The sequence below is a fragment of the Ailuropoda melanoleuca genome, chromosome 16, assembly GCF_002007445.2.
Source record: "Ailuropoda melanoleuca isolate Jingjing chromosome 16, ASM200744v2, whole genome shotgun sequence".
Taxonomy (NCBI): Eukaryota; Metazoa; Chordata; class Mammalia; order Carnivora; family Ursidae; genus Ailuropoda; species Ailuropoda melanoleuca.
In genome coordinates, this window is record NC_048233.1 from 4,365,179 (window position 1) to 4,377,387 (window position 12,209).

At 48.0% G+C, this 12,209-nt stretch overlaps 1 protein-coding gene across 3 annotated transcripts in view; it reads left to right on the plus strand.

Annotated features, from left to right (window-relative positions):
* Nucleotides 1–5,637: 5,637 nt before the first annotated feature.
* Nucleotides 5,638–12,209, plus strand: part of PRMT8 (protein arginine methyltransferase 8) — a 91,436-nt gene continuing 84,864 nt past the window's right edge. For 2 of the 3 annotated variants that reach the window (XM_002914115.4, XM_019793691.2), the window contains exon 1: nucleotides 5,638–5,736. In XM_002914115.4, the coding sequence (XP_002914161.1) occupies nucleotides 5,662–5,736 (75 nt within the window). In that variant the 5' untranslated portion in view covers nucleotides 5,638–5,661. The remainder of the gene's footprint in view (nucleotides 5,737–12,209) is intronic. The other variant, XM_034645566.1, reaches the window with a different exon arrangement.

Sequence of the window (12,209 nt, forward strand, 5' to 3'; positions counted from 1 at the left end):
CCCTGAGACACCAGGGATCAGCCCTGCGCTAGGGCAGGTCCTAATGTGTCATGCCTCAAGTGACATTAGTATATAATGTATCTGGGGCAGGGGCAAGGCTGAAAACTTCTTACCCATGAAAGTTTCAGAGGCACATAGGAACCTTAGATCTCTCTGTCTGTATCAATAGACACTTTTTTGCAGGGCCTACGTGACTGTAAACCAATGATTATGGCTATATCTAACCTATTAGAACCAATCCATATGACCCGTGATAAGACCTGAATCCATTACCAATTCTACCTGGGAGAAGATGTCATCAGGGTAGGGATATGTTCTTTCATCTTTTAGTTCAGAATGCCTAGCACAGTGCTTTGATCCTAGTACTTAATATAAGGGTTAATGGCAGTAAATGTGTATTGAGTTATTGCACTGGATAAACTGAATTGATTTCTAGTTAGCCTTGGAGGATTCAGGAAGGATTTTCAAAAAAAAAAAAAAAGTGAGCTTTTATGAAAGATTTGAAAAGGAGGAGAGGAGTGGAGTATACAACTTTCACCAAGAGGAAAAAGTTAATTTCTATTGTAATAGTACTTTAGAAAGACTATATGAGTACCTTTCTGTTTCTACTACTATATTCCCCTTCCAGGGCCCTCCTCTGAAGATGTTTCAGTTGTCTAGATGTCTTTTTGAGTCCTTCTCACCCAGAGAGAGAAGTAAGTAACGATTGTGTTCAAATTTTTAGGGGCGTAGAACACCAAGGATTAATTATTATTAATATTAATAATAATATTTTTAATATTATAACTAATGTTAATGTAGAACTACTAAGAAAATGCCTCTCAAATTCTGTTAGAATAAATAATCAAACCAAAGGTTCTCATATCTGGCACAAAACAACAATGAATTGACTTACTCAGACATTATCAGAGCAAGAAAGAAATAACGCTCTGGTTTTAATGGCAAAAGGAAAAAAAAATGAAAGAAACACAAACTTTGCAGGTGCTGGTGACACTCTTGCAAGTTGTTCTTTACGATGTAGTTTAAGAAATAATTGGCCCCTGGGTTAGGGTGAAGTAGAACGGCAGAGGCTTTTGTGCAGGAGAACTGGCCAGGTGTGGGGCTGCAGGGAGACTCAGCCAGGTAACTAACCGGCTGCTGCAGCCTTGGCATGGCTCCCGTCTGGCCCAGAAGACACGAAGAACACCGCTGGGTGAGCTGCCATGAGGTGGTGATGGATCACGTCTGTGGCCTGATTCTTGAGAAGCCATGGATTCACTGCAGTGTGCCGTGGCCATATGTGAGCCCAGGCCACATGTGAGGTTCTCTAGGAGGAGGAGGGAGAAGCCACATGACATATCTTATATATCTTTTATTGCAGAAATTATGTTTGAATGAGCCAGAATCCAGGCTTTCCCAGACAGCGCGGTCTGCAAGTTAGAGACATTGCATCCTGATGGCAGGGGTGCTGGATTTTGGGGAAGCAACGAAGTGTTGACTGGCTCCTGAAGTTGAGCAACTACACAATCTTCACCTCCTGGAGGGCTCAGAAATGAGAGGAGACAATTCCGGAGTCACTGCATGGGGTGGATGGAACCTTAGAGGCCTTATTCAACCTTCTAGAGTTTGCAGTTCCACAGCAACAGCTATGCCAAATAATTAGTCTGACCAAACCCTTCCAGTGGCAGGAAATTCACTTCTCTGTGGCATCTCACAAAGCTAGATAACTTTTCCAATTAATAGTCCTTCCCAAGAGTCTCATTCCAATCTTTGCATGTTGGTTTGACCACCAGCACATTTTCACTCTCAAGAACTTTGTGGCTTTCAAGAACCTCTTTTAGAGATGGACCTTTCTATACTGTGGGGGCTCCTACAGTTGTGGGGGGGCCCTTTCTATACTTAGGGACCTTCTTTTTCTGTGGGTCCTTTCATCTTTTCCATATATACTTATCCAATTGCCCTCAACCATGACTGCACATTAGAATCAACTAGAGAATTAAAAAAAATCCCGATGCCAGGCCTCATTAAATCATCCTCTCTGGGGGTTGAACCAAAGCACTGGTATTTTTAAAGCTCCCCAGATGATTCCATTGTGCCAAGTTTGAGAACCACTTGTTCTCTTGTTCACAGAATCTGGTTAACCTCTTAAAGGTCATGCTGTAGAATAGAGCATCCTAGATTTGAATCCTGACTCTATGACTTGGGCAACTCCCTGTGTTTTTGTGTTCTCATCTGTTTTTTAGAGATAATAACAGTACTCTCCAAAAAGAGTTGTCAAAAGAACTGCATGAGGACACATTAAGTCTAGATGGGTCTCTGGCATGTAATAAGTGTTCTATAAAGTTTGACTCAGAGCCTAGGACAGGGCCTAGCAAATGTTAACACAACGTTTGTGGTCTTACCATGAGGCAAGCATTATCCTACGCATTTTACATGTACTAGTCAATGCATTTTGTTGCACTGAAGACATAAGCAAAATATGTCTTCAGGACACCTCTACCTGGTAGGGCACATTGTCCCAGACTATCTTTAACTAACATCTTAGTAAAGAACCTATGTCTCTTGCCATCCTATGTATCTTCTTGCCTTCCACCAAAATCTCTCCCAAAGCTCTTCTATGAAAATTCTATACACTTTCAAAACATTCAAGGTGACTAAATTCAGAGTTCCTCCATGGTCAGTCCAATACCTTTTGTTGTCTATTCTCAATACCAGTGTTTATTAATGAGCTAGGCATATAACATACCCAGTAAATTCTTTGTGGAATGATGAAATTTGTAACAACTATGCTAATATACTTATGCAAAAGAGAGGGAGAAAGGCTGAATTCCTGTGAATGGTGAGGTAGTGGGGATGCCTACTTATGTGTTAGGCACTTTTCATGCATCATTAATTTTCACAACTGTAGGAGATGAATGTTCAGGTAATCTTTTGCTGTGTAACGGAGCACACCAGAACTTAGTCTCTTGAGGTAACAATTCTTTTGCTTGTGAATTTGTAATTAGGTGAGAGCATAGCAGGGATAACAACTCTGCTCCAAGGTGGCTCAACAGGAGACTGGAGTATACACTTTCAAGACCGCTCACTCCAGCCATTATGGAACCACCTTGGTAGCCTAGGCTCCTCACTTGCAGCCCCAGGTTGGCTCTGGGTTCGATGGGCTGGGATAGAAAACTCTTGCCAAGAGAATGCAGCTCTCTATCTCAGCCTCTCTACTCCCCATTCTAAGAGGAGCTGTGTCTGTGCTTGGGGAGAAGCCAAGCCAAGCAAAAGATTTCAACAGAGAACGGAGGAAACACACCCACTGAGGTTCTCATAGCAACATAATCACGCACAGGCAGCAGCCTATTTCGGTGGGAGCTTGTCTCAGCTCCCCTCCTCCCTGGTTAGTCACAGAATGGATGCACTGCACAGGCAGAAGCAGTTGGGGTGGGGTGGGGGGAAAGTGTTGAACTGAAAGTCAGGAAGCTGGGGAGCTGCTCTCAGATGTTCCCCCAGCTGTCTGAAGGATCATGGACAAATGTCCTCCTTTCTCTGATCTCAGGGTCCTTATTTGTAAAGTGAGAGGACCAAAATGCTGTGAGGATCCTTTCTGATTTTCATTGATTGTATGAGTACTGAGACTCTCTTGGTAGGGGATGAGATGTCTCAATCTTTTGTTTCTGAGAAAGATGCTAAGACAAAATGGGGTTCAAGAGGGTAAAAGTATTCTTCAGGTTTATCTCATTTATCCCCCTACAACTTTCTGCATGATGGCAGGATGTGAAAGGGAAGGAGGATGACCAGGTGTTGTGAAAGATTCCGCTCACTCACCCCCAACACTAGTCAAGGTCTGTGGTCTGAGAAAGGAAAAGATTAAGGAGTTAGGCTCAATCTTTCATTTACATTCACTCCTTCCACAACACACACACACACACACACACACACACACACACGGGAGTCCACTAACTCAAGCCTGCTGCCCACTGTCTTTTCACTCTTTTTACTCTCCACTCCCACTTCTCTCCCTCCTCCACTTATTGCAATGCATCCATCCTCCCTTTCCCCTAGGATCAGGTGATGGAAGCATCTTTAGATTCTGGCCCATTTCTTCAATGGACACTGAGGTTAGTTGAGGACAATCAGGCTCACATTTCCTGGTTGTCAAAGGTGATGATAAAAACAAATAGGGCATGCATGTGGGACTGATCTCCCTGTGTAAGTGCAGGGTTGAAGTGAAGAGAGCCAGGGTGCTCAAGAGCCTCTTTCAGGTCCCTGTCCTTGACTTGTGGGGTGAAAGCTTGAAAGTGCGGCTGTCTTTGAAGAAGTCCAGCCTGACTGGCCTGTTGCAAATGGAGAGACAGAGTGCCCCCCCTTGTTCTATTTCCCACCCGCCTGACAGATGGCCAGTAAGACAGGGAAAAAGAAGCTCTCAAAGTGAAGACAGGAATGCATTGTATAAAATTTCACACCCCCTGCTGCCGCCCAAACTCCCTTAAAAAAGGATCAAGAGAATCCTAATGGGTACGTGACATCCTCCCTCTCTCCCATAAAAGGGACTTCAAAATCTGGTGACAATGGGGGAGGGGTGAGGAGGGAGAAGAGAAATGTGTGGGCAGGGGGCTGCTAGGGAAGACTGAGGTAGGGGGAACAGGACTGCAGGCTCATCCATTTGACCGTCTCCTATCTTCTTTCTCAAACCAACTCTGGCTGAACCTCTGGCCCTACCCCTCAGCCTGACAGAGGCTTGGAGCCCCAACTGCCTGGACAGGGTCAGTGGGAGAAAAGGAGAGATGAGAGCACACTTAGTACTAGAGTTGAAGGAGTTAAGGACCCTCCCTCACCCAGACACCCACCCCTTCGCTCCCGAAACCGTAATTCGCCAAGGAAGGAACCAAGAATTGACGGAGGAGCTGGGAAGTTGGGGGTGGGGTGAGGTGGGGGCGAGATAACTATGGCCCAATCTTGCCCAGAGCTTGTCCTCGGTGGGAGGACGAACACCCGGGTCTAAGAACCTGCAAGAGCCCAGCTCCGGCGCCTGCTTTCTCCGAGCCTCCCGCGTGGCCCTGCAGCGTCCGCGCGGCCCTTGCCCTCGCTCAAGTTGTCCACAGCGCCGGGAGTGGAGGCGGCCAAGAGACCCCTGGAGCCTGGGGGAGGCGGCGGGCCCGGGGGCGCTGGGGGCCCTCCGTCTGCGCCCAGCCGCCGCCCGCTCTACCGAACCTCCTACCCCGCCCCCACTCACCCGGCTCAGCCCCTAGGAGAGACGCGCAGGAAGCGTGTTGCTTCGCCCAGCCGATCTGCAGAAGTTGAGAGGAGTTGGTGGCTGCCTCCGGCCGGCCGGACTTTGCGAGCAGCCAGGAGAGGAGACGCCGCCGCCGCCGCGGAGCCTTCGGGGCTGCCTCCCTCCAGCTTAGCCCGCAGCGCGGGTGGAGAGGGGCGGGGAGGGGGTCGGGTGCGCGAGAAGAACTTGAAACTGTGTGAAGGAATCCGAAGCAGATGAGAAGGGAGGAAAATAAAACAAAGTGGAGACTGCAGAAAAGACTCAACCGTAGTTGATTGTATCGGCTGACGCTCCAGCAGAGGGGCTGGGTTGGGTGTTTTTTTTTTTTTTCCTCCCATTCTCTCTCTCTCTCTCTCTTTTAAAGCTACACCAGCTCTCTCTTTCTCTACTATCTCTGTATCACCAAACCCTTGCTGGCTCTTATGGGCATGAAACACTCCTCCCGCTGCCTGCTCCTAAGGAGGAAAATGGCGGAGAACGCTGCCGAGAACACCGAGGTAAGGAGGCGAGAGGGCCGGGGCTCTCGGCGACCCCGGCAGCCCACCCCGGACCACCGCGCCGCCGCCGCTGTCGCTGCCGCCGCCGCCGCCGCCGCTGCTCTGCACCTAGTGCCAAACTTTCCCCGGCTCCATCCCGCTTGCTTCTGCCGGCCGTGTGTGTGTGTGTGTGTGTGTGTGTGTGTGTGTGTGTGTGTGGTGGGAGAAAGATAGTGCATGTCTCAGGTCCCCTCCCTCTTGAAAATGCAAAAGAGTAGCTCTCACCCCATCTCCCCCTCCTGCCACCCGCTGCTCGCTTCTCTTTCCCCAAGTCCCAAACCCTGGGCAGCAGCGCTCCTCTGCCCTCTCCTCTGTGCTGCATTAGGGGTCCAGAGTCCCGGCTTTGTGCAAAGCTGGGATGGGGATCCTGGGGCCACGTTTGCTCCCTGCAGTGCCTTGACCATCTCCAGCGGCTGCCTCAGCTTTACCCTTCAAGCTCGAATCAGTCCCCAGCTCTCGGTCCCCGCAGCACCGCGGAGAGCTCCGGGCCGTTGGGTGGGGGGTGGGGGTGGGGGCAAACCGAGCCGGTGGTGGGACTTGGGCACCACCAACAGACCCACCAGCCCAGATCCGGGCCGGGGAGAGGTCTGGAGTCCTCGAACGTTTGAGCCGCCTCGGGGGGCGCTAAACCCGGGTAGGAAGCGCTAGCCGAGGCCACCTTCAGAACCAGGGACAGCGCCCGCTCCTGCCGCAGCCGAGCCCGCGCCGGGTGGGGGCTGCGCGCCGTGGGCTGCAGAGAGAAATCGGTCTGCAGCCACTCGTCCCGCAGCAGCTTTGGAGGAGGTCGCTCTAGCTCCGCAAATTGCGCTGTTGCCCCCCCGCCTTTGGCAGCCCTATAGCTGCCCTTTCTCTGCTCTCAATTGGCCCTGAGCCTCAAAGAGCCCTGCTGGGTTTTGGGTCCCACTGGAGGCTGTGTTCCCTGGCCTCTCACTGACCCTGCTGTCGATACAACTGGACTAGTCCGTTGGCTCTAGGCACCTGTAGTCACGAAGGGGATCAGCGTGGGCAGCCCCCTTACCTTCCTGGAGAAACGGTGCGCCGAGGTGGGGGCGGAGTGGGGTATGTGTGTGAAGATCATCCCTTACTCGGTGGCAGGAAAAAGACAGAGAGCAAACTCCCGGGCTCTATTAATAGCCGGGTGTCTGGTGGGGCTGCCGTACATTTCACATATGGTTACCCATATGCAGCGTGGGGCGGGGATGGAGGTGTGGCGCGGGAATTGTCCCTCTGTCTTGCTGGAATGCAAAAAGGTGCAGAGACCCTTCCGATCTTCTTCAGTAAGGTCTTAACTGCAGCTAACCCTTACACCACAGCATAGGCAGCAAAGCTTTTAAAATCCCCATTCTCTGAGACCCTAGAAGCAGAATGCATCTGGCAATTGTCGATTTCGAAAACCAAACAGGCTCTGGGGCTCGAAAACAGTAGGGCATTCAGTAGCTAACGCTGTCTCCTTGAGTTAGGGCAAAGCCAGCGTGGCCCCTCAACACTTCTTCTCCCCCAGCCAGCAAAGGCGCCTAGCCTCACAAAAGAGAAGTAGCCTTACCAATCCCCTCGCACTCCTCCCTCTGATCGCCCACCCCTGGAAGACGTTGCTAAAAATAGCTCAGAGTCAAGGCTGCACTTCTGTAAAGTGTTGGACCAGTGGGCACGTTAACAGTCCCTGTAGCCAGGTGGCTGGAGCGCTGGAAGCAAGAAACAGCTTTTTCCTGCTCTTCCCTCCCCCCCTCTCGGTTTCTAAAAAAAAGTTTTCACGGATCTCTAAGCCCCCCGCACCCCCGGGTGTTGTGCGGGGTCCGGGTGCAGACCCCTGCCAGATTCCACAGTGTGCGGTAGCGGCTGCTGAGCTCCCCACCTTGGCCAGGGTTAAAGGCGTCCAGAGCAGGCAGAGCGACGCGCGCCAGGCTATTTTTACTTGCTTCCCCCGCGGCTCCAAGCTCCCCTTTCTCAGCAGTTGCACATGCCAGCTCTGCTCAAGGCATCAATGAAAACAGCAGTAGAGGCCGCCGAGCTCCTGCGAGGAAAAAAAAATAAAACACATCGCATGCCTGGCACAAAAGTGGGGGTGGGGAGGGACAGACCCAGCTGGGGCTCTTTGGAGAGGAGTGAGTCTGGGGGTTCAGTTCTTAGCAACTTCCCTTGAGAAGGACAGGATTCAGACTTGGTCAAACGTGCCCAGGGGAGGCATCCAGGCGCGTGACAATCACTTGGTTTTCCTCCAGGAACTGGCTGTTTTTGGAATACACCAGGACTAGAGCAGTACTTCCAAAAGTGGAGGTATTATGGGTTTGCCCGCATTATGGTGAAGGGAGAGAGAGAGAGAGAAAGGCAAAGACACCTGTGTGTGTGTTTGTGTGTGTGTGTGTGGTGATGGTGGTAGTGGTCCTTGTTGCTAATTCAATGTCTTTATCAGACACTGGCTCTGTACCAGGAATAATTAGGTACTCTGGGTTGAAAGATGGAGGCAACCAGACCCCCGCCCATAAGGAGCTCACAGTCCGGTGGACCACAGTGTCCAATAATTCAGATAATTCTGTAGCACCTTTTCCCACCTTTTGTTAGTGTCGTTTGCAAGCACTTTATCTCGTTTCCTCTTATTATAATCCTGTGAGGTAAGCAAAGGTTAATATTGATTTCATATCCCTATTTTATAAGTGAGGACACTGGGGCTGCAAGGTCAGTTTCTGAAAGTCACCTGATGGGCTGGGACAGCCCTGGGACACAGACTGCCACCACTTCTGATTCATTACCCTTTGCCCTACACTTGCTACTTTCAAAAAGATGTCATGTGTGAATAGAAGTGGGTGAGGATTGGGGAGGACAGAGATACTTTGGAAGGAAGAGATGCAGTTTTGGGGGTAGGCAAGGATGATGGGAGAAGGTGTTTTTTCCCACAGGTGAAGATAGGGAAAGACATTCTAATTGTCAGGCAGGAGGGAGAAACTGAAGAATAAGGCTACTTATACTGTGAGCAAAGCCTTCCTCGTTAAGTGAAGTTCAGAGCTGGGGCAGTGGGAACATCAAGGGCATGGGCTTGGTGGGCACAGTATGTTCTGGGTGGCCCTGAGTGCACTCTTTAACTACTTTGACTTCAGTCCCCTTATGTGTTCACTTGAACTGTTTCCCCTTATGGTACAGGGTAGGCATAGGATATAAGGAAATACTCCAAAAGCCTCTGGCACAGGGTACACATGAAGCAATGTTAGCTCCATTTACACTTTATTGGGTTCCTTGATATGCTTTTCCTCCTCAGCTAAAGGCATTATCATCTCTGCACCCACACATCATCAGAAACTTTCTGATACGGCCTTCTGAAGGGTCTGCAAAGCCTCTAGTCTGACTGCTCTGTCCTGACAGCTCACTATCAGTGCCCAAGGCAGGTCATCTTCACTTTGCCCTCACCACGGCAGTAGCCTCTCAACCGCAGATCCTTTTCTCTAATCCTGCCTCATTATCACTGCTCAATGGGTTTTCCGAAGCACAAATCTGCTCATGATCACACATCTCTTTAAAAACTTACCACGTTGCCCTACTGCGTACAGGATACAAGATAAAGCCCAGTTTTCCTAGAATAGTGTATAAAGTCCTTTAATACCTGCCCAGTGCAATTCTCTGTATAGGCCACCTCCTGCCTGAATGCTTTTGTGCATACTTGTCACTCTGCCTGGGTTGCTCTTTCCCCTTCTTCTCTGAGGAAAATAAAAATCTTCCTGAACCTGCAACACTCAACTCAAAGGTCATTTCCCCTGGGCACCCTTCCCAGATCTCCCCTTTTGGGGAGTGAATACTCATTCTCCTTCTTCTGTGTTAACACATGTCTCATTTTTCCTATTATAAGCTGATTGGCTTTTTATATGTCTATTTCTTCAGTTAGATAATGAACTTTTTTTGGGGGGGTATACCCTGTTCCTAACACTGTGCCTGACACACAGAAAATAATAAATGTTGATAAATGTTGACTGAACTGATTCTATGATTATACACAAGCAAGCTCATGAGCCTTCTGGATTTTAGTCACTCATGACTTCCTGAAAATTGGGCTTTCTATTTCCCACCCCTCTGCTGCACTTTTGCTATTGTGGACCTTTAAAACTCAAAGTGAGTAAAGATTCTGGGAATCAAGTTGCTGCAGAAACTCAAATCATGGGTACATTTTGGTTATTCATGTACCTATTCAATATTCTGTAATTACTGAGTCTTACTATGGGGTGTTCATCTGAATAGCAGATAAATGGATTAATCACAATGCCCAATTACGAACCATGGGGGGATAATGGACTTTTCTGAGGTGCTGCTTGCTTTACTGATTCTTGGTGAAAGCCTGATGCATTATTTAAGGTGATGACTCCCTGATTGGGGTTTTAGCACCTCAGAGGAGAGCGCCCAGGGGTGAGAAAAGAGTTTTAGCAAAGGAGCCATTCTGGAGACTGTTTTTTAAAAATGTTCTATCGACTTACTGACCAAGGGAGAGAGGATAACTACGGGTAAGGAAAAATCCTGCAATGGGACAATGGGGTTAGGAAATACTCATAGAGTATTTCCAATACTCTATTGGCTGTTGGAGTATTTCCAATACTCATAAAGTGCTGCTCTATGAGTTATGGGGAGCGCTGAGCTGACTTCTGACATGGTGTATGTTGGTGGCTGTGGCTAATGGATTCCTCTCCTCAGGAAGTCCTTTTCAACTGGAGTGTGTGGTTCTATAGTACAAAGGTCAGGGAATTAAGGAGGAGGAGGACAAAAGAAGGAAGTATTTCTTTGAGGATGGTCTGCATCCCTGTCTCTTTCCAAAGAGTATGGGAGCTAATGAACTATCTCAGCTCTAAAGTCAGACTGCTTGGCTTAAAACCCAGCTCAGAACTCGGTAGATGTGTTGTTAGGTTGAATATAACTTAACCTCTCTGGGCCTCATGAAATTGTTGTGATGATTAAATCAATTAATTCGTGCAAAGGGTTTAGAATATGGTGAGTGCTCCATGAGTGTTTATGATTATTATTCCGCTAGCTTTTAGGAGTCTTGCTGAAAAAGTGCAAACCGGATAAGCTCTCCCACATCCTTGTTTCTCCAGCTGAAATGATCCATAAATGATAATCCACATCGATTTTTCCTCCCTCAGCAAAAACTGATTTCAATCCTTAAGTGAGCTCAGAAGAATTAAGAAGATACCCACATTTTATCCCCCCTGGGAAATTCGGCTCTTCAGAGTCCTGAATTGGCTTTTGGCTGTCAAGGAGGGTGAAACACAACACTCTCGTCTCCAATTCAGGAGTGGGTTTCATTTCCTCTTCTTTGCTAACTGCAATGCGAAGTGATTATCACCTACCAGTGTGGAACGTGCAAAAATCTATAAAAACAGTCCTTACACCTTGGAGTCGACTGTGCCAGCAGGGGAAAAGTAGGCAGCATGACAACGTGTGAACTGCCAAGGTAACTGGAAACCGGATTGTGTTGTGTGACGTGCAGGTGTTATTGTACCATTGTGAACTGACTTAGTGAAAACACAGAGAGAACACAGGCAGATAGGGACCTCCAAAAGGTCACTCTGCCCATCCTCCCGCTGCTGAACACACTTACTTCACCCAGGACGCCAAGCTGGTTGCTTGGTCTCTCACTGAAAAGCTCGGGAGAAGGTGATTTCCCCAAACTTCTTATGGCTCTCGTATCCCAGTAGGAAGTTCTTCTGGAAGTAGAGCTCAATCTCTTCTATTATAAAGCCAGTCACCTTTGTTTATATTATTCCAAAAGGAGATAAAATTGTCTGGTTGCCTTTGCATTTGGGGCTGCATTAGGACTGTTTCACCCTCATTGCTGGCTTATGTTCCAACGTATTCCAACCCCTGTGTCTCTGATATTCTGACATTAGCCTTCTCCTGTGAATAACTAGGAGAGGATTGTTTTAGAAGACTCTCCTTTCCTGTGTTATCCAGCCCATTGGATATTTCACACATCAAATGGCTTTTCTACTTCAGTTATTATTAGAATTCCCTCAAGCATCACAGCTTTCCCCAGATTTGTAATGGGTGACCAGTAAGTAAAGAGCTCTTTTAAAAATGTAATTTAATGAGAGCAAACAGCTGAAGTGCACATTTTCGTAAAGTCATAGAATCTTAGAGCTGGTTGGAAACTCAAATCATTTAAACTAAGAGATGGAAAATCTTGCCCAATATCCCAGAGATCTTCAGTGCTGGTGTTGAGAACATGTTTACTGCTAGGTCAATGCCATTTATACACTGGCATTTATACAGTGGCTTTGGTCCTTTAAATGTAGCATCTGATTTACTGTTCTTATTTTTTTGTGCTAATTTTGTAGTATGTCCTGACACATAATATCAAAAACCAGAGTTTCTGTACATATAATCCGGGAACTGTGTATAATGAGATCACAGTCCTTTTCACATGACATTTACAATGTGTGCCATCATACATTATATACATA